This window comes from Somniosus microcephalus, unplaced genomic scaffold (assembly GCF_052327205.1).
Source record: "Somniosus microcephalus isolate GS21.2 unplaced genomic scaffold, FLI_Smic_1.0 unresolved_chr1, whole genome shotgun sequence".
NCBI classification, from domain to species: domain Eukaryota; kingdom Metazoa; phylum Chordata; class Chondrichthyes; order Squaliformes; family Somniosidae; genus Somniosus; species Somniosus microcephalus.
In genome coordinates, this window is record NW_028225179.1 from 104,024,624 (window position 1) to 104,045,408 (window position 20,785).

A 20,785-nucleotide genomic window follows, 5' to 3' on the forward strand; every position below is an offset into this window, starting at 1 on the left:
AATGTGGAAGCAAGTCATCCTCGGTTCTGAGGGACTGCCTAAGAAGAAGAAAAGAAATAAATCACACACATCTGAAAAAAGCACCCACACAACTTGGCCACTGGATAATCTCTTCACGTAACTGAAATCCCTCATCCCTGGTACCATTCGAGTAAATCTCCTGTGCTCCCTCTCCAAGGCCTTGACATCCTTCCTAAAGTGTGGCCCAGAATTGGACACAATGCTCCAGCTGGGGCCTAATCAGTGATTTATAAACGTTTAGCATAACTTCCTTGCTTTGTCTCTATTTATAAAGCTAAGGATCCCAAATGTCTTTTTTAACAGCCTTACCAACTTGTCCTGCCATCTTCAAAGATCGGTGTACGTTGTTAGATTCGAATTTTGGAGAAACTCTCGATGGAGACGGAATTGAGGACAAATACAGAATTTATTAAACAACTAAGAGAATACGTGTGCACACGGGAGAGTCATCCTGCTTCCTCAAACAAGAGATGCACTCACAGGAATAAACAGTGATTCATTCAAGTTATACAGTTCTATAAGCAACGCCCACTTACTATAGAATGGGGCGTATACGTACAGTGTCATAACAGTTGCTCTTTATTGGTTTATGTGGTTAGTCACTCAACTGTTGGGGTCCACCCTTCAACTGTTGGACCCACCCCCCTTGAACTCAGGTACCCCCTGACCATGCTAGCCACAGATGTGGATCGTAATTCTACTCCCGCTTTCCTGTTGTTATCTTTCCCTCGCTACAGGCCTTGTTTATAGTTTGCGAAACATGTCTTATTCTTCTCTGTCGAACAGGCCGGGTAATTGCAAGGCCACATTGATTCATGTGTTCTGAAACTTGGTACAATGTTGGTTTTTAATTTGTACCCTTATCTCCTGGGAAACAGGGCAGTGTTCAGACACTGCTCTACTGAAGTGCTGTGAATCACACACATTCCCATTGCCCTTATCACTTCTATGTGTCATTGATGTTTAATATTTGACCTTGCTGCATCCCTGCTATCTGTTCCCAGCTGTATTTTGTCAGTCTCTGGTCTGAGAATTAAAAAAAAAATCTTTGTCTTAAACAGCTAACATAGTCAAGTATCCCAGAGTTCATTGGGAACAAGCTGGATCCTTCAACGTTCACTCCCAGGTGTCTCTGTTCCTGCACCACCTTTACAATTGTACCATTTAGTTTATATTGACTCTCCTCATTCTTCCTTCCAAAATGCAGCAATTAAACACTTCGCTGCATTGCATTTCATCTACCGTGTGTCCGCCCATTTCACCAGTCTGTCTAATGGGATAATGGCCTTTATCTCCAGGGGGCTGGAATACCAAGTGGAGGAAGCGATGCTTCAGGTGTACAGAGCCTTGGTCAGACCCCATCTGGAGTAACTGTGTTCAGTTCTGGGCACCAAACCTCAGGAAGGATAAATTGACCTTGGAGGGGGAGCAGCGCAGATTGACCGGAATTATACCAGGGCTTAAAGAGCGGTTGTGTAAACTTGTCTTGTATTCCCTTGAGTATCGAAGGTTGAGGGGCGATCTAATCTATTTCCTGTGATGGGGGAATCAAGAACAAGGGGACTTAATTTTAAAATTAGAGCTGGGCTGTTTCGGAGGGAAATCAGGAAGCACATTTTCACAAAGGATAGTAAACATTTGGAACTCTCTCCCCAAAGGCTGTGGGTGTTGGTCCCACTGAACCGTTTAAGACTAATGACGTATCTAGCAGTATTTCTCTGATTGGATAGTTCACGATGTTTGGGAAGTTTGTTTCTGACTATAACTCAAACTCACTGGGACTCTTCTACCCGGAGCCTGCTGACTCACAGCCTGTGTTTATTCTGGTTGGACACAAACATATGTCGAACCAATCAGTATGGGGGTGTGCGAACACCCAGGAACATCTGCTGGTTTAATACAGTCAGTCCAGGGCCCTGCTCACAGGTTCAGAGCGCAGGGCTCAGGAATCACAGACCCAGGATACAGGCTAGACCCAGGATACAGGCTGAGGCACAGCCTCAGTCCAGGGCATTGCTCAGACTCTGAGCGCAGGGCTCAGGAATCACACGGTCTGCACTGGACACAGTTCACGGTCTGAGAAGAGCTGCTCGCTTGGAAAAGGATTGTCCGCAAACTGCTCCTCCCAGCCTGTCGAGGGAAACAACAATGATTGGACTGATAGTGCTGGCCCTTCTGTGTGGAGGGGTCTCTGCAGGTGAGTAATGGGGTGTGAGAGTGTCTCAGTGCCAGGCTGGGTACTGGGCATTAATCCTCGGTCAGTGAGTAATGGGGTGTAAGAGGGGCAGTGCCAGGCTGGGTACTGGGCATTAATTTCAATTTCAATTCAATTTCAATCGCTTTATTGGCATGATGACAAGGTACATCTTATGTTGCCAAAGCATCGAAAAACATTTATGGTTGAACGCATAAACACAGATCTATCCATACAGTGTATAAACAGATATATCCCTGAGTGTATAAATATACATTCATATAATTTGTATATACTCTTTTCTTAGATTTACTGGTTATCCCTCTGTTTATGGCAAGCTGTAACATAGTGTGCCGCTAAGGTTACACAATTTCTCTCTTCCCCTAGTAGGTATGGGAGTTTTTGGTCGTCATTCAAATTTCTGAATTCTGGGCATATTTTTGTGAATTTTGGGTAGAAATTCTCCCTTATGCCCTGATATTTTCTACAAGCTGTGAGGAAGTGCATCTCTGTCTCCACCATTCCCTGGCTGCAGTGAGAGCATATCCTGTCCTCTCTTGGAAGCCGGGTCTGCCTGTGTCTACCTTTTTCGATGGCCAGGCTATGTTCACTAAGTCTGTACATTGTCAAGGTTTTTCTCAGTTTGCTATCCTTTACCATGGTCAGTGAGTAATGGGGTGTGAGAGGGGCAGTGCCAGACTGTGTACTGGGCATTAACCCTCGGTCAGTGGGCAATGGGGTTTGAGAGGGGCAGTGCCAGACTGTACTGGGCATTAACCCTCAGTCAGTGGGTAATGGGGTGTGAGAGGGGCAGTGCCAGGCTGGGTACTGGGCATTAACCCTCGGTCAGTGGGTAATGGGGTCTGGGAGAGTTTCAGTGCTAGACTGTGTACTGGGCCTGGAGAGAGAGAGACCATGGCGGGGAGTGAGGGACAGGGGCAGTGAGTTGGAGAGTGGAGAGAGTGGACCACAGGAACAGCAGTAGGGCATTCAGCCCCTCGAGCCTGTTCCACCATTCAATTAGATCCTGGTTGATTTGTATCTTATCTACATTTCCCTGCCTTTGCTCCATATTCCTGATATCCTTACCTAACATAAATCCGTTGAGCCCCAGCATGCACAGCCTTTTGGGGCAGACAGTTCCAGATTTCCACTACCCTTTGTGTGTAACTGATTCCTGATTTCGCTCCTGAGCGGTCTGGCTCTAATTTTAAGATTCCGTCCCCTCGTTCTTGATTCACCCACCACAGACACTAGTTTCCCCGTATTGATTCTATCAGATCTTTGTAACACTTTAAACACCTCGATTAGATCCCCCCTCAATCTTCTATACTCAAGGAAATACAAGCCTAGCCTATTCAACCTGTCCTCATAATTGAACCCTCTAAGCCCCGGTATCATTCTGGTGAATCTGCGCTGGGTGCCTCCAAGGCCAGTTTCTCTTTCCTGAGCTGCGATGCCCAGAACTGAACACAGTACTCCAGATGGGGTTTAACCAGGGCTCAGTCCAGCTGTAACAGAACGTCCACCCCTTGTACTCCAGCCCTCGAGATAAAGTCCAACATTCCATGAGCTTTTCCCGATCCTTCTTGTACTCGTCCACTGGCTTTTAATGATTTCTCCATGTGCTCCGAGTTTCCCACCATGTGGAATATATTCAGATTGATCTTTCTTAGCTCCAAAGTGGATGAGCTCTCACTGCCCACATTGAAGTCCATCTACCACAGTTTTGCCCGCTCACTTACTCTGTCAATGACCCTTTGCAACTTGCTGCCCCTGTCTACACAATTTACTGGGCCGCCTGACTTAGATATACACGTGTCTGGGGGTTAACTTCGGGAGCCCCCGCCCCAACACTGTGTTAACAACCCGCGATCAAATGCTGAGGTCTGAGAAGCCCGCGGATTCTTGGTCTCAGACCCCTGTGTGTTAGGTCCGTGAATGATTGAGACACGGACTAGCAGGAGTGAAAACAAACAGATCTTTACTGGTGGAAGGCAATAACGAAACTAAACAACAGAGGCTCTCTAGCACCTTTTATACAGGGGTGGTCACTGCCGGTACTGCAGTCTGAGACCAGTTATTCTCTTAAAGGTACATACACAACAATTCCTCCCCTTTTAGATAAACAATACATAACATTCATTTAACAAATAATGATAACGAATTACAATCACAATTACTGTTGCTAGATACATTGGTTAAGTTTAAGCAATTATAAGTTCAGTCTTTGAGGAGGCTTCCTGATTCTGTCTGGATAACGCCTCTTTGGGGTATCAGGTTCTTCTGGCAATGTTGAGTCGGAATCAATGTCGTTGTTTGGTTCATCTGCTTCCAATATTACCGGGTCTGCGGTAGCTGCAATTGGAACGTCGATTTCATTACCAGGTGTATCAGATCGTGGTGTGGAGTTGACGTTTTCCAGTGACTCTAGAATCTGGTCAGCATGGCGTCTTCCAATGCTCTCTCCAACGTCCACGGTATACATGAGAGGTCCTTGTTGTGTACAAATCGTTCCTGGCTGCCATTTCTCAGTGCGGTAGTCCCGGGCCAAAACTGGTTGACCTATCTTAAAACTCCTGGTCGGCCTTTCATTCAAATTCTGAAACTGCCTGTTCTCCACATCTCTTCGGACGTTTGGCGTAACCAAATCCAAGCGGCATCGTAGTCTTCGATTGAAGAACATCATGGCTGGAGTTTGGTTGGTAACCGCATGTGTCGCATTCCGGTAGGCAAACAAGAAGTTGTCCACCTTGTGTTGTAGGGGTATATCTTCATTACACATTGCCTTGATAGCCTTCTTGAATGTTTGGACAAACCTCTCGGCCAATCCATTAGTGGCTGGATGATATGGGGCAGATGTGTAATGCTTAACACCATTGTTCTTTAAGAACCTCCGGAACTCTTCAGACACAAATTGTGGTCCATTGTCAGAGCAAATCTGTTCAGGCAGCCCATTCCTGGCGAATATGGTTCGTAAAACTGTGATAGTTTTTTCCGTGGTGGTTGAGGACATTTTTATTACCTCTGGCCACTTTGAATGTGCATCCACCGCAATTAAAAACATCGAGTCCATGAAGGGACCAGCAAAATCAATGTGCACCCATTGCCATGGAGATGAGGGCCACTCCCATGGATGCAGAGTAGCTTGTGGTGGGGCGTTTTGGACCTTCTGGCATCCTGCACAGCTCTTGGTCATCTCTTCGATTTCTCTATCGATTCCCGGCCACCACACAAACGCTCTGGCTAAGCTCTTCATTTTTACCCCACCCAGATGACTTTCATGAAGCTCATTGAGCACTCTATCCGTCAACTTAGGTGGAATTACTACTCTGGATCCACACATCAAGGTTCCTCTGCACACTGACAGCTGTTCTCTTCTCGGCGAGAATGCTGGCAGCAGTGGTTCGCCATGTGCTGGCCATCCCTTCACCGTTAAATCATAGACCCGTGATAGTGTCGGGTCATTCCGTGTTTCCTTTTCTATGTTTGCATTCGTCACAGGGAGACATTCGACTATGGTCGAGTGGAATAACTCCATTGGATCCACTGCAAGGTCTTCTTCTTCCACCGTCGGCAACGGTAGACGTGACAATCCATCAGCATTTCCATGCTGTTTAGTTCCTTTGTACTCGATGTCATATTGGTGTGCCCCTAGGAAGAGGGACCATCTCTGCAGCCGTTGTGCTGTCATTATCGGTACGCCCTTCTGAGGGTTGAAAATGGAGACAAGAGGTTGATGATCGGTTAGTAGAGTAAATTTTTGACCGTGCAGATAGTGATTGAACTTCTTCACCCCCCACACTAGGCTGAGGGCCTCTCTGTCAATCTGGGCGTAGTTACGCTCGGCAGAAGTTAACGAGCGTGACGCAAAAGCTATCGGCCTCTCCAAACCATCAAGGAATTTATGTGACAGTACCGCCCCAATGCCGTAGGGAGACGCATCACACGCCAGCCTGATTGGCAGTGCTGGGTTGTAGTGAGCCAATACTTCCTTTGAAGTGATTAAGTCCTTACTCTTCTGAAAAGCACGCTTACAATCATCGCTCCATTTCCATGCTACCCCCGTTCGTAGCAGGGCGTTCAGTGGGTGCAGAATTGTCGACAAATTCGGCAAAAACTTATAGTAATTCACCAATCCGAGGAATGACCTCAGTTGCGACACATTTTCAGGCGCTGGGGCCTTAACAACCGCTTCAATTTTGTCAGGGGACTTATGTAACCCCTCTTCATCAATCACGTGGCCACAATACGATATCTGTTTCTTAAAAAATTCGCACTTGGGGCGGTTGGCTCGCAGCCCATGTTCCCGTAGTCTAGTGAGCACCTGTTCTAGGTTGTTAAGGTGTTCACTGTCATCTTCACCTGTTACAAGGATGTTGTCCAAGTAACACTGAGTCCCCGGAATCCCTTGCAGGACTTGTTCCATCGCCCTTTGCCATATCGCCGGAGCTGATGCTACTCCGAATACCAATCGATGATACTGGTAAAGACCTTTGTGAGTGTTTATCGTGAGATACTTCCTAGAGGACTCTTCAACCTCCATCTGCAAATATGCTTGTGCTAGGTCAATTTTTGTAAAACGCTTCCCTCCAGACAGCGAGGCGAAGATGTCTTCTATCCTTGGAAGAGGATATTGTACTGTGCGAAGGACAGGGTTCACCGTCACCTTGAAATCCCCACAGATGCGAATCTTCCTTGGCTCTCCGGACTTATTGCTTAACGTTTTCTTCATGACAGGAACGATGGGTGTCGCCCACTCGCTCCAGTCGACCTTAGACAACACGCCTGCCTTCTCCAGATTCTCCAGCTCTGCCTCGACGGCTGGGCGAATTGCATATGGTACCGGTCTCGCTTTGAAAAACTTGGGAACTGCATTCTCTTCTATTTTTATCGAGGCGGTTACGCCTTTAAGCGTGCCCAGTTCTTGTTGAAATACCTCTTTGGCGTTAGCTAAGATTGTTGACAATCGTCCAGGAGTGACGTCTTCATCTTTTTTACCGTCCACCGTCATTGCATGAATGGAATGCCAATCTAAGTTTATCTTCCTGATCCATTCCCGTCCCAATAACAGTGGTCCACCATTTGGCAGTATGTAGAGATACAATTTCCGTATTTTCTTGCCATTGTATTCGACAGGCACCCTTATTTTTCCTCTGGGGTATACTTTTTGCCCCGTATACGTCGTCAAGACGATGGATGTCTCTCTCAAGGGTATGTGTGGAAAATAGCCGCTCGTAGTCTCGTCGATTCATGACGGTTAGCGCTGATCCTGTATCCAATTCCATTTTAACTTGGGACCCTGCTATCGTGAGAGTGACCCAAATGGCTCGGTGATCCTCTTTTGCGATTACATTGTGAAGTTTGAGACAGCTTAGTCTCCTGTTTTCGGATTCACTATCGCTCATCTGGTCTTTGGAACTACTGTCCGTCATCTTTTGTACTTTCTTGTACGGTTCCTTAGTAGCCTTTTTGTTGTCGCTGGTCTTCTTCCCAGACCTACAAACTCGTGCAATGTGTCCAATCTTCCCGCATTGTCTGCATATTTTGTCTTTGGACCAGCAGTCCTTCTGGTCATGGTTAGTTCTGCCGCAGCGATAACATTTTGCAAATCCCCGTGTCATTCCGTGGGTGCCGTATTCCTGTGGTTTTTGTTGAATTTCTGCAGCTCCCCTGGCTGCTGCTTCATACGATACTGCCACGCTGAAAGCCTTATCTAGCGTCAGCTCTTTTTCTGAGAGTAACTTCTTCTGTGTTCCTTCACTCAGGAGTCCACAGACAAATTTGTCCTGTAGGGTATCTGCCAGTCCTGCTCCGAACTGGCAGTGCTTTGATAGCTTGCGTAGTTCCGTAAGATACTCAGCATTGCTCTCATCTTTGTGCTGAGTACTCCTGTGGAATTTAAATCTTTCTGCTATCAACAGCGGTGCAGGGTTTAAGTGTTCCTGTAGAACAGCAACAATTTCGTTAAAACTCTTCGCCTTCGGTTTGGCTGGAGTAATCAGATCCCGCAATAGGCCGTACGTTCTAGCGCCGATTAAGTTTAGCAATATCGATGCCTTTTTCCCCTCCGCTATTTCGTTTGCCTCGAAATATACCTCGACTCTTTCCACATTCGTGGTCCAGTCCTCTAATGTATTATCAAAAGCAGTGATACAGCCAGTCTTCGGCATCTTGCAAATCTAAAATGGCGCCTCCCGCGCTTTGCCTTCTTCCCTGATTTAACAAAATGGCGCCTCCCGCGCTTTGTCTTCTTCCCCGCTGTTGTTAGCGCTGCTTTCCACGGTTTCCTGCGCGTTAAATATTGATTCGTTTTCTTTTATTATATTCCCGTCGTGGAGCGGACCCTCTGGGACACTTCCCTCCCTCTTCTTAGGTCCGAACGCTGCCCGGCTTCGAAGCACTGGCCGCGCCCTGTGTGCTCCACCTTCTGTCTCTCTCTTTGCTTCCCGACTCGCTGCCCGGCCCTGTTGAAAAGCCACCCGATCGAGCTTCAACCCGCCGCAGCCCAGGAAGGATCAGAGCACTACCTGCCACCAGCCCGATTAGCTGGGAAACCACGGACCGAGGAACCCAGCCTGGCTCTGGAAAGTCGCTCCTGCAAGTTTTTAACCCAATGATTGACGGTCGACGCCCGTTTCTCGAGTTTCAATGGACTCTTTTTTTTTCTGGCTCCGACCTTCAACAACGTCGTCTGAGCTGCTGCCGAGTTGCAGGTAAGTACGTTTCTTACTCGTCGCCAGTGTTAGGTCCGTGAATGATTGAGACACGGACTAGCAGGAGTGAAAACAAACAGATCTTTACTGGTGGAAGGCAATAACGAAACTAAACAACAGAGGCTCTCTAGCGCCTTTTATACAGGGGTGGTCACTGCCGGTACTGCAGTCTGAGACCAGTTATTCTCTTAAAGGTACATACACACTGTGCACTGTAGATGGCACCTCAGGAGGAGGCCGCGCAGGTCTGTGCTCCAAGTTACACGGAATGGATGGGGCTGGATCGCAGGGGTCTGGAGGAGGAACAGCTGGACCTCGGAGTCCCTGATCAGGGATCGGGGAAGGAGATTGCAGGACACGGGACGCGTCAGGAGTACTGTTGGGGGGCTGGGACTGCTGTCGGGGGAGGGAAGAAAGATCAGGGGCCCTGGATGTCTCTCCCTCTCTGTCTGTTGGGTTGGGTGTGTGTGGCTGCTGTTTTGGGGTTCATGCCCTGATATCTGTGTGTGTCTATGGGGGGTTGGTGTTTTCGGTTCATGCCCTGATGTCTCGGGGTGTGTGTGTGTGGGGTTGGTGTTTTGGGGTTCATGCTCTGATGGCTGTGAGGTGTTGGTGTTTTGGGGTTCATGCCCTGATGTCTGTGTGTGTGTGTTTGTGTGGGTGGGGTTGGTGTTTTGGGGGTTCATGCCCTGATGTCTGTGTGTGTGTGTGTTTGTGTGGGTGGGGTTGGTGTTTTGGGGGTTCATGTCCTGATGTGTGTGTTTGTGGGGTTGGTGTATTGGGGTTCATGCCATGATGTCTGTGTGTGTACGGGGCTGGTGTTTTGGGGTTGGTGCCCTGATGTCTGTGTGTGTGTGTGTTGGGGGGTTGGTGTTTTGGGGGTCATGCCCTGATGTATCTGTGTTTGTGTGTGTTGGGGGGTTGGTGTTTTGGGTTCATGTCCTGATGCCTCTGTGTGTGTGTGTGTGTGTGTGTGTGTGTGGTTGGTGTTTTGGAGGTCATGTCCTGATGTGTGTGTGGGGTTGCTGTTTTGGGGTTCATGCCCTGATGTCTGTGTGTTTGTGGGATTGATGTTCTGGGGTTTCATGCCCTGATGTGTGTGTGTGTTGGAGAGTTGGTGTTTTGGGGTTCATGCACTGATGTCTGTGTGTGTGGGGGGGATTGGTGTTTTGGAGTTCATGTCCTGATGTCTGTGTGTTTCTGGGATTGATGTTTTGGGGTTCATGCCTTGATGTGTGTGGGTGGGGATGGTGTTTTGGGGGTTCATGCCCTGATGTGTGTGTGTGTGGTTGGTGTTTTGGGGGTCATGCACTGATGTCTGTGTGTGTGTGTGTCGGGGGGTTGTGTTTTGGGGTTCATGTCCTGATGTCTGTCTGTGTGTGTGGGATTGGTGTTTTGGGGGTTCATGTCCTGATGTCTGTGTATGTGTGTGTCGGGGGTTCATGTTTTGAGTTTCATGCCCTGATATCTGTGTGTGTGAGGTTGGTGTTTTGGGGTTCATGCCCTGATGCCTCGGTGTGTGTGTGGGTTTGATGTTTTGGGGTTCATGCTCCGATGGCTGTGTGGTGTTGGTGTTTGGGGTTCATGCCCTGATGTCAGTGTGTGTGTGTGTGTGGTTGGTGTTTTGGGGTTCATTCTCTGATGTCTGTGTGTGTTGGGGGGGTTGGTGTTTTGGGGGTCACGTCTTGATGTGTGTGTGGGGTTTGTGTTTTGGGGTTCACGCCCTGATGTCTGTGTGTGTGGTGTTGGTGTTGGTGTTTTGGGATTCATGCCCTGATGTCTCGGTGTGTGTGTGGGGTTGGTGTTTTGGGTTCATGTCCTGATGTCTGTGTGTGTGTGTGGTTGGTGTTTTGGGGTTCATGCCCTGATGTCTGTGTGTGTGTGTGGTTGGTGTTTTGGGGTTCATGCCCGGATGCCTCGGTGTGTGTGCGGGGTTGGCATTTTGGGGTCCATGCCCTGATGTCAGTGTGTGTGTGTGTGTGGTTGGTGTTTCGGGGTTCATGTCCTGATGTGTGGGGGGTTGGTCTTTTGGGGTTCATGCCCTGATGGCTGTGGGTTGGTGGTTTTGGGGTTCATGTCCTGATATCTGTTTGTGTGTGGGGTTGGTGTTTTGAGTGTCATGCCTTGATGTCTGTGTGTGTGTGTCAGGTATTCCTGTTTTGAGTTTCATGTCCTGATGTCTGTGTGTGTGGGGTTGGTGTTTTGGGGTTCATGCCCTGATGTCTCGGTGTGTGTGTGGGGTTGGTGTTTTGGGGTTCATGTCCTGATGTATGTGTGGTTGTGTGCGGGGTTGGTGTTTTGGGGCTCATGCCCTGATGTATCGGTGTGTGTGGGGGTTGGTGTTTTGGGTTTGATGCCCTGATGTCTGTGTGGGGGGTTGGTGTTTTGGGGGTCATTTCCTGATGTTGATGTGTGTGTGGGGGTTTGTGTTTTGGGGTTCATGTCCTGATGTGTGTGGGGGTTGGTGTTTTGGGGTTTCATGTCCTGATGTGTATGTGTGTGGGGTTGGTGTTTTGGGGTTCATGTCCTGATGTGTGTGGGGGTTGGTGTTTTGGGGTTTGATGCACTATCAATAACTCAAAAGACTGAGATTAAGCGAGTAACTAACAGGCTTTTATTAACAAGAGAATGAAGGTGTGCCTCGAGTGGTCGACCGGTCCAGAATACAGAGGGACTGTGGAGCAGTCACCTTTATACCTGGACTCGTGGGAGGAGTCAGCCGAGACATGTACAGGCATGTACACAGTGGAATACAAACAGTGGTTTACCACATTCACCCCTTGTTTAAAAATGAGTCCGGCGGGGTGAAGTGTATTAAAAGTTAGTGTATTGGAGTCTCTCCGGAGGTCTTGTCTGCCGCTGTGATCGACGTGGCGATGGCAGGGGTAGTGAAGCTTCCGGCGTCGAGTCCCGCGTAGGCTGGGGCACTGGTGTGTAGTCCTCGTAGGTGTCGAGCGGGTCGCGGGACCCAGGCCTGCCGTCTGCTGGGGCTGGATATTGGGTCGTGGGGGGGGGTGGTAGTGGGTAGTGGGTTACTGCGGCCCCCGAGGGTGCGAGGTCTCGTATGGAGACTGTGTCCTCCCGCCCGTCCGGGTACGCAATGTAAGCATACTGGGGGTTGGCGTGGAGGAGGTCGACCCTCTCGACCAGGGGGTCCATTTTATGGGTCCTCACGTGTCTTCTCAGTAGGACCGGCCCTGGGGACGTCAGCCATGGCGGTAGCGATGTCCCCGATGTGGACTTCCTTGGGAAGACAAACATTTTCTCATGAGGGGTGGCGTTAGTGGCAGTGCAGAGCAGTGACCGAATAGAGTGGAGCGCATCGGGGAGCACATCCTGCCAGCGGGAGGCCGGAAGGCCCCTAGCCTTTAAGGCTAGCAGGGCGGCCTTCCAAACTGTCACATTCTCTCTTTCCACCTGTCCGTTCCCCCGGGGGTTGTAACTGGTGGTCCTGCTTGTGGCAATACCCCTAGCGAGCAGGTACTGACGGAGTTCGTCGCTCATAAACGATGAGCCCCGGTCGCTATGGATATAGCTGGGGAAACCGAACAGGGTGAAGAGGTCGTTCAGACATTTAATGACCGTGGCACTGGTCATGTCTGGGCAGGGGATGGCGAACGGGAAACGGGAGTACTCATCAATAATGTTGAGGAAGTACACATTGTGGTCGGAGGAGGGGAGAGGCCCTTTAAAATCAACGCTCAGGCGCTCGAAGGGGCGAGTGGCTTTTATCAGGTGAGCCCTGTCTGGTCTATAAAAGTGCGGTATGCACTCAGCGCAGACTTGGCAGTTCCTGGTCATGGTCCTGACCTCCTCAATGGAGTAAGGCAGGTTGCGGGCCTTGATGAAGTGGAAGAACCTGGTGACCCCCGGGTGGCAGAGGTCGTTGTGGAGGGCCCGCAGTCTATCGATCTGCGCGCTGGCGCATGTGCCACGCGATAGAGCATCCGGGGGTTCATTGAGCTTCCCGGGCCGGTACAAGATCTCGTAATTGTAGGTGGAAAGTTTGATTCTCCACCTGAAGATCTTGTCGTTTTTGATTTTGCCCCTCTGCTTGTTGTTAAACATAAAAGCAACTGAACGCTGGTCAGTGAGCAGGGTAAATCGTTTTCCGGCCAGGTAGTGCCCCCAATGATGCACAGCCTCCACAATAGCCTGGGCCTCCTTCTCAACAGCGGAGTGTCTGGTCTCCGGGCCCCGGAGGGTTCGTGAAAAGAAGGCCACGGGTCTCCCCGCCTGATTAAGGGTAGCGGCCAGGGCAAAGTCGGGCACGTCGCTTTCCACCTGGAAGGGGATGGATTCGTCCACTGCGTGCATGGTGGCTTTGGCAATGTCTTCCTTGATACGGTGGAAGGCTAAGCAGGCCTCTGCCATCACGGGAAAAGAGGTGGACTTGATCAGCGGACGGGCCTTGTCTGCATAGTAGGGGACCCACTGGGCGTAATAGGAGAAAAACCCTAGGCACCTCTTCAGGGCCTTGAGGCAGTGGGGCAGTGGGAGTTCCATAAGGGGACGCATCCGGTTGGGGTCAGGACCGATGACTCCGTGTTCCACAACACAGCTGAGGATGGCGAGGCGGGTTGTGCGGAATATGCATTTCTCCTTGTTATACGTCAGGTTCAGGAGTTGGGCGGTGCAGAGGAATTTTTCGAGGTTTGCGTCATGGTCCTGCAAGTCATGGCCGCAGATGGTCACATTGTCCAGATATGGGAAAGTGGCCTGCAACGCATTTTGATCGACCATCCGGTCCATCTCCCTTTGGAAGACGGAGACCCCGTTGGTGACGCCAAAGGGAACCCTAAGGAAGTGATAGAGGCGGCCGTTTGCCTCAAAGGCAGTATACTGGCGGTCCTCAGGGCGGATAGGGAGCTGGTGGTACGCTGATTTCAGGTCAATGGTCGAGAAGACGCGGTACTGCGCGATCTGGTTGACCATATCAGCTATGCGGGGGAGTGGGTAAGCGTCCAGCAGGGTGTAGCGATTTATTGTCTGGCTGTAGTCGATGACCAGGCGCTGCTTCTCGCCGGTCTTAACGACCACAACCTGGGCTCGCCAGGGGCTGGTGCTCCCCTCAATAATCCCCTCCTTCAGGAGCCGCTCCACTTCGGTTTTAATGAAAACCCTGTCCCCGGCACTGTATCGCCTGCTCTTTGTGGCGATGGGCTTACAGTCGGGGGTGAGGTTAGCAAACAGTTGGGGGGGGTGACTCTGAGTGTGGAGAGGTTGCACCTGGTGCGCGGCGGGCAATTTTGAAGCTGCTGGCTGCGGACTGTGAGTGGGGGGAGGGGTCCACCGTACGCCATCGTAACACTTTTAAGGTGGCACTGAAAATCTAACCCCAGTAGAACGGCAGCGCAGAGGCCGGGCAGGACCAGAAGTTTAAAATTATCGTACACAGTCCCGTCTACTAAGAGTGTCACCACGCAGTAGCCGCCAATGTCTGCCGACTGGGACTCGGAGGCCATAGAAATCCGCTGGTGCACAGGCAGGACTGGGAGAGAGCAACGCCGCACCGTGTTGGGGTGGATGAAGCTCTCCGTGCTCCCAGAGTCAAAAAGGCAGATTGTTTCGTGACCATTTACCTTAATGTCCATTGTGGACCGGGCCAGTTGGTGCGGTCTCGCTTGGTCCAGCGTAACGGAGGCCAGCGTAGGGGTCGGTGTGTCGCTGCGGGTATCAGATGAGGCGGTGTTGGGGGCCTGTTGTGTCCCGGCTGTCGTCCAAGATGGTGGCGTCCATGATCCCCATGTGGCTGGAGGCGTCCAAAATGGCTGCTGTTCCGGTGGTTCGCACATGGCTGGGGAGGCCCAAGATGGCGGCCCGCACGGTCCACACACGGTGCTGCTGGGGTTCGGGGTGGCTTTAGCTCTGCAGACGCTGGCGTAGTGTCCCTTCTTCCCGCAGCCCGAGCAGGTCGCATTTTTCGCCGGACAGCGCGCTCTGGGGTGTTTGGCCTGGCCACAGAAGTAGCATTTCTGGCCTTGGGGCACTGCTGTCTGGCCTTGGGGCACTGCTGCGGTAGTTGGGCCATTGCTGGGATGTGGCTGGGGTGGCACGGCACTATGAGACGGTCCTACCGTGTCCCAGGCTGTCGTTCCCCGCGGCGTCCACGGTGCAGAGGAGTAGGCATCCATGCCCCGGTAGGCTGCGTCCAATGATAGTGCGAGTTCAGAGGCCTTGTTGAGATCGAGGTCACTCTGCTCCAGCAGTCGCTGTCGGGTGTAATTGGACCTGTGGCCCGCTACAAAAGCGTCCCGGATAAGTTCCTCTGTGTACACGGCGGCCTTTACATTCTTACAACCACAGGCCCGGTCAAGCACAGACAGTGCCTGAAGGTATTCCTCGGTCGATTCCCCAGGTTGTTGTTTACAACTCCCCAGGAGGTGCCTAGCGTACACCTCGTTCACTGGGCGCGTGTACTGGTCCTTGAGGAGCTTGATAGCATCCGCATACGAGGTCGCGTCCTGGATGACCGAGTACACTCGGTGGTTCACTATGGAGGTCAGGACATCCAGTTTGTCCTCGTCCGATTTGACCGTTGCAGCGGAGGCGATCAGGAATTTTTCAAAACACCTAAGCCAGTGAGTAAACTTGGTGGATGAGTCCGCCTCCCGATGATCTAAGTCCAGGCATGCTGGTGTGAGGATCTTCTGCATTATAAAAAATCTTGTTAATAAAATTGATGCGCTATCAATAACTCAAAAGACTGAGATTAAGCGAGTAACTAACAGGCTTTTATTAACAAGAGAATGAAGGTGTGCCTCGAGTGGTCGACCGGTCCAGAATACAGAGGGACTGTGGAGCAGTCACCTTTATACCTGGACTCGTGGGAGGAGTCAGCCGAGACATGTACAGGCATGTACACAGTGGAATACAAACAGAGGTTTACCACAGGGTTTCATGCCCTGATCTGTGTGTGTGTGGGGTTGGTGTTTTGGGGGTGCATGCCCTGATGTCGATGTGTGTGTTGGGTTGGTGTTTTGGGTTCATGCCCTGATGTCTGTGTGTGTGGGGTTTGTGTTTTGTGGTTCATGCCCTGATATCTGTGTGTGTGTGTGTGTCAGTGGTTCCTGTTTTGAGTTTCATGCCCTGATGTCTCTGTGGGCGGGGTTGGTGTTTTGGGGTTCATGCCCTGATGTCTGGGTGTGTGTGGGGTTGGTGTTTTGATGTTTCATGCCCTGATGTGTATGTGTGTGTGGTGTTTGTGTTTTGGGGTTCATGCCCTGATGTCTGTGTGTGTGTGGTTAGTGTTTTGTGGTTCAGGCCCTGATGTCTGTGTGTGTGTGGGGTTCGTGTTTTGGTGTTCATGCCCTGATATCTGTGTGTGTGTGTGTGTGTGTGTGTGTGGTTGGTGTTTTGGGGTACATGCCCTGAAGTCTGTGTGTGTGTGGAGTTGGTGTTTTGGGGTTCATGCTCTGATGGCTGTCAGGTGTTGGTGTTTTGGGGTTCATGCCCTGATGTCTGTGTGTGTGTGTGGTTGGTGTTTCAGGGTTCATGTCCTGATGTGTGGGGTTTTGTCTTTTGGGGTTCATGCCCTGATGGCTGTGGGTTTGGTGGTTTTGTGGATCATGTCCTGATATCTGTTTGTGTGGGGGGTTGGTGTTTTGAGCGTCATGCCTTGATGTCTATGTGTGTGTGTCAGTGGTTCCTGTTTTGAGTTTCATGCCCTGATGTCTCGGTGTGTGTGTGGGGTTGGTGTTTCATGCCCTGATGTGTATGTGTGTGTGAGTTGGTGTTTTGGGGTTCAGGCCCTGATGTCTGTGCTTGTGTAGGGTTGGTGTTTTGGGGTTCAGGCCCTGATGTGTGTGTGTGTGGGGGGGGGTGTTGGTGTTTTGAGGTTGATGCCCTGATGTCTGTGTGGGTGATTGGTGTTTTGGGGTTCATGTCCTGTTGTCGATGTGTGTGAGGTGTTGGTGTTTTGGGGTTCATGCCCTGATGCCTGTGTGAGTGTGTGTGGGGTTGGTGTTTTGGGGTTCATGCCCTGATTTCTTGGTGTGTGTGTGGGGTTGGTGTTTTGGGGTTCATGTCCTGATGTCTCTGTGTGTGGTGTTGGTGTTTTGGGGTTCATGCCCTGATGTCTGTGTGTGTGGCAGGTTAGTGTTTTGGGGTTCATGCCCTGATGTCTGTGTGTGTGTGGAGGGTTCGTGTTTTGGGGTACGTGCCCTGATGTCTGTGCGTATGGGTGTGTGGGGTTGGTGTTTTGGAGTTCATGTCCTGGTGTCTGTGTGTGTGTGTGTCGGGGATTGGTGTTTTGATTTCATGTCCTGCTGTCTCTGTGTGTGGTGTTGATGTTTTGGGGTTTGTAAAGTCTGTGGGTTGTTTAGTTAATTAATACACAGACTACCAGAGTAACTTAAAACAGGACTTTACTATTCGAAGGTCAGGGCGAATCTGCCAAATAAATCCTGACACAGCACTTATATACCGGTGTGGTCACCGTCGGTATTACAGTATACAGAAGCCAACAAAGTAGTGCCACACCTAAAATAGTTCTCTTAAAGGTGAACGGTCACATACAATGGTTTTCTTAAAGGTAGACGGATACATACACTACAATCCTCCCTTTTTAGCTTACAACATACTTAGTCCCCCATTAAACATAACATATATTCAACTTCATGTAAAACTATTCACAGGTATAATCTACGCGGGAAACAGTTTACAGATTCAGTCTCTGCGGGAACAGTTCACAGATTCAGTCTCTGGCCTTAACTCGGTCCGAACAATATCTCTGTGGTGTAGCCGGTTCACATTGCTAGCGTGACTCATCCAATAGTCTTTCCCTTGACTTAACAGCTTGAACTTCCGTCCTGCTGAACCAGCAGTGTTGACTTTTACAAACAGCTGGACTGCCTTGGTAATTTTTCCTACTTGCCAACTGATTTGGCTCCATTCGTAGGGCCCACGTACATGATCTGGTAGAAGTGATAATGATTTAGATGGTTATCACCTTCTGCTTCGTCTTTTTCTTTTCTGCTTCTTGGAGACTCTCGGGGCTCCCTTATCAGCTGCCAGCTGTAGTGCCACCATCTCCCTATGTTCCTTAGACTTTAAGTGCTTCATCCCGATTTCTGCACTTTGGGAGTTTTCATCACAAGCTGGGCAGACCAAGCCCTCGTAATATTCCGTGTCACTCAACAGGTCATGGTAATATTCGGTGTCGTCCTGAACTAGTCTAGTGAGAGGGCCTGCTACTTCTTCCTTACCCAACTGGACGTTAGCCGACTGTTGTTCCCTCCCTAGACGTCTTTCCTGAAGGGACTTCTTCATGCGTTCATATTCATCCCGCTCTTCCTGGGTTTCCTGCAAATCCTTCACTAATGACCTCATTTGTGATTTCAATACTTCCCCTTCCATCGGGGATTGATTGATCGGGCTATTCCATCCTTCTACTGGAGCAGCTGTTTCAACATTCTGTTGTTCACATAGACGTGATTCAGCGTACTTTTGGCGTCCCAGTAAAATCTGTGTTGCAACCTCAGCTATTTCCATAACTTTTGAGAGCTCCGAACTCCTTCCCTTTGAAGATTGAAGCTCATGTTCAGATTGTTCCCATTGCAGAGTCTTGTCCCTCATCATATGAAGGAGTTGGCTGACCGTTAACTCTTCCACGGGAACACTGTGGATCAGAGTCTTCTCCATTTCATCCACCTTTTCCTCCAATGCTTTCACCTTCTTTTCCTCTTGTACATTGGCTTTCAGCGCTCGGAGAAGTTGCGCCTTGATGCTCTCTAGCTCATGTTCAGGGGCCATTCTTACAGTCTCTGTGTTTCTTACAGTTTCCTTTTCTTCCACTGAAAGGATTCCCAGTTGAATCTGTTCTTCAAGTTGTTGAACCTCGGTCATTGCCGCCTCATATTTGTCTTGGGTTTCCTTCAATATTTTTATGAGTTCTTGGACATCTTGTCTTTCATGTTCTGCCATGTCTTTCACCTCTAATTTCTCATCTATGGATGGAACTTCTACCGATGAGTCTGTCTTGGCCTTGAGCTCATCAAGAATTTCCTGCAGCCTTTGGACTTCTTGCTCATGTTCAACCTTTAGTTGCTCATATGCTTCTACTGAAACTAGCTTTTCGGAGGTTGCCGAGTTAATCCCCTCCAGGATTGTAGCCTGGGCCTGTTCATACTGTTCCTTCAACTTCTCAAACTCTGCTTGTAAGGAGTCGTAGAGAAGAACGGGAATAAAATCCTGGCTTCCTGAAGATTCCTCTTCATTTGCTCCTTCCTGCAAATATTCTAACTCCTGAACAGCATAAGGGAGATGTGATCGGTAATTGGTCACAATGGCTCTATGGTCGCTCTCTGCTTGAGCTAGCTGCTTCTGTTGTCTTTCCAGATTCTCCCATTCGGTGTCATAGAACTTTTTCATTGTTTTCATCTCTTGTTCGAGACGGTAACTCACTTGTTCTACTTGCTGTCGTAATTTGAAATAAAGTTGAGTCCGAGCTCGGTGTTCGTCAGTCATGGATATGTCCGTAAACTGAACAGACTCAGAATTCTCTGTCAAACTATGTTGTCGTTGTTCGGTGGAGTTCTGTTCTGAAACTTTGTTCTTCTCTGGAGCATAAGCCTTTATGCATGCCTTCGTTCTTCCAACCTTAGTCGGCAAGTCCATTTTAGCCTTGTCTTTCATATTTGGGTTGGTCTTATCGTCATCCGTTTCAGAATCTGAGCTGATTGTCTGCACCGAGTCCTCACTCGTTATGGCTTTTAGATAGTGCCATTCCATGTCTATTTTCTTGATCCACTCCTGTCCCAGAAGTGGTGGTCCTCCCTCAGGTAGTACGTATAAGTTCATTCTTGGGTGTTCTTTACCCCCATCTCTCACCTTGACTCTTATCTTCCCCATGGGGTATACTTTATGCCCCGTGTATGTCTGCAATATGAACTTGGTATCTCTTAAGGGTATATGTGAGAATAGCCGGTGGTAATCCCTTCGATTTATGACTGATAGAGCTGATCCAGTGTCCAACTCCATTTTCACTTGGACTCCAGCTATTTTTAGCATGACCCAGATAGTTTGTAGGTCAGCTTCCTTACTCACATTGTGAATTCTCAGACTGCCCAGCTCCTGGCCGTTTGGGTCTGAGTCCAAATTCTGTTCGTCTGAACTCTTCTCAGCCACCTTGTGTACCTTGTTGTACTTTTCCTGTGATGGCTTCCTTTGGTTGTTGGTCTTCTTCCCTGACCGGCATACCTTAGCTATGTGACCCAGTTTGCCACATTTCCTACATTCCTGGTTCTTAAACCAGCATTGGTTCTGGTCGTGTGTTGTCTTCCCACAACGATAGCATTTTGTTGTACTCGAGGTAATTTGATCCACACTGAGTGCCGCTGCCTTTAGCTGCATTTCCGCAGTTCCCTTCGCTGCGGCTTCGTGCGATGCTGCAATAAGGACAGCCCTGTCAAGTGTAAGGTCGTTCTCTTCGAGTAGTCGCTTTTGCGTTCCTTCCTTTGACAACCCGCACACGAACTTGTCTCGCAATGCCTCTGTCAGATTCCCTCCAAACTGGCAGTGTTTCGCTAGTCTACGCAGTTCGACCAAGTATTCTGCGTTGCTTTCGTCTTTCCTTTGCGTTCTCGCATAGAATTTGAATCGTTCCGCCAACATCAACGGTATGGGGTTCAAGTGATCCTTCAGAACAGTCATAATATCATCGAAAGTCTGATCCGCTGGTTTAGCTGGTGCTAGTAGATGCTTCAAGAGCCCGTATGTCTTCGCGCCCATCGAGTTTAGCAAGGTTATAGCTTTGTCATCTTCTTCTATTTTATTGGCCTCACAATAGATCTCAATGCGTTCCACATACGTGGCCCAGTCTTCTACCTCGGAATTAAAATCGTTGATGTTACCA

The 20,785-nt window shown here is 49.6% G+C and overlaps 1 protein-coding gene across 1 annotated transcript in view; it reads left to right on the forward strand.

Annotated features, from left to right (window-relative positions):
- The first annotated feature begins 1,897 nt into the window (after positions 1-1,897).
- Positions 1,898-20,785, forward strand: part of LOC147095679 (major histocompatibility complex class I-related protein 1-like) — a 158,136-nt gene continuing 139,248 nt past the window's right edge. The window contains exon 1 of the mRNA XM_085974721.1: positions 1,898-2,218. Coding sequence (XP_085830847.1) covers positions 2,170-2,218 — 49 coding nt within the window. The 5' untranslated portion in view covers positions 1,898-2,169. The remainder of the gene's footprint in view (positions 2,219-20,785) is intronic.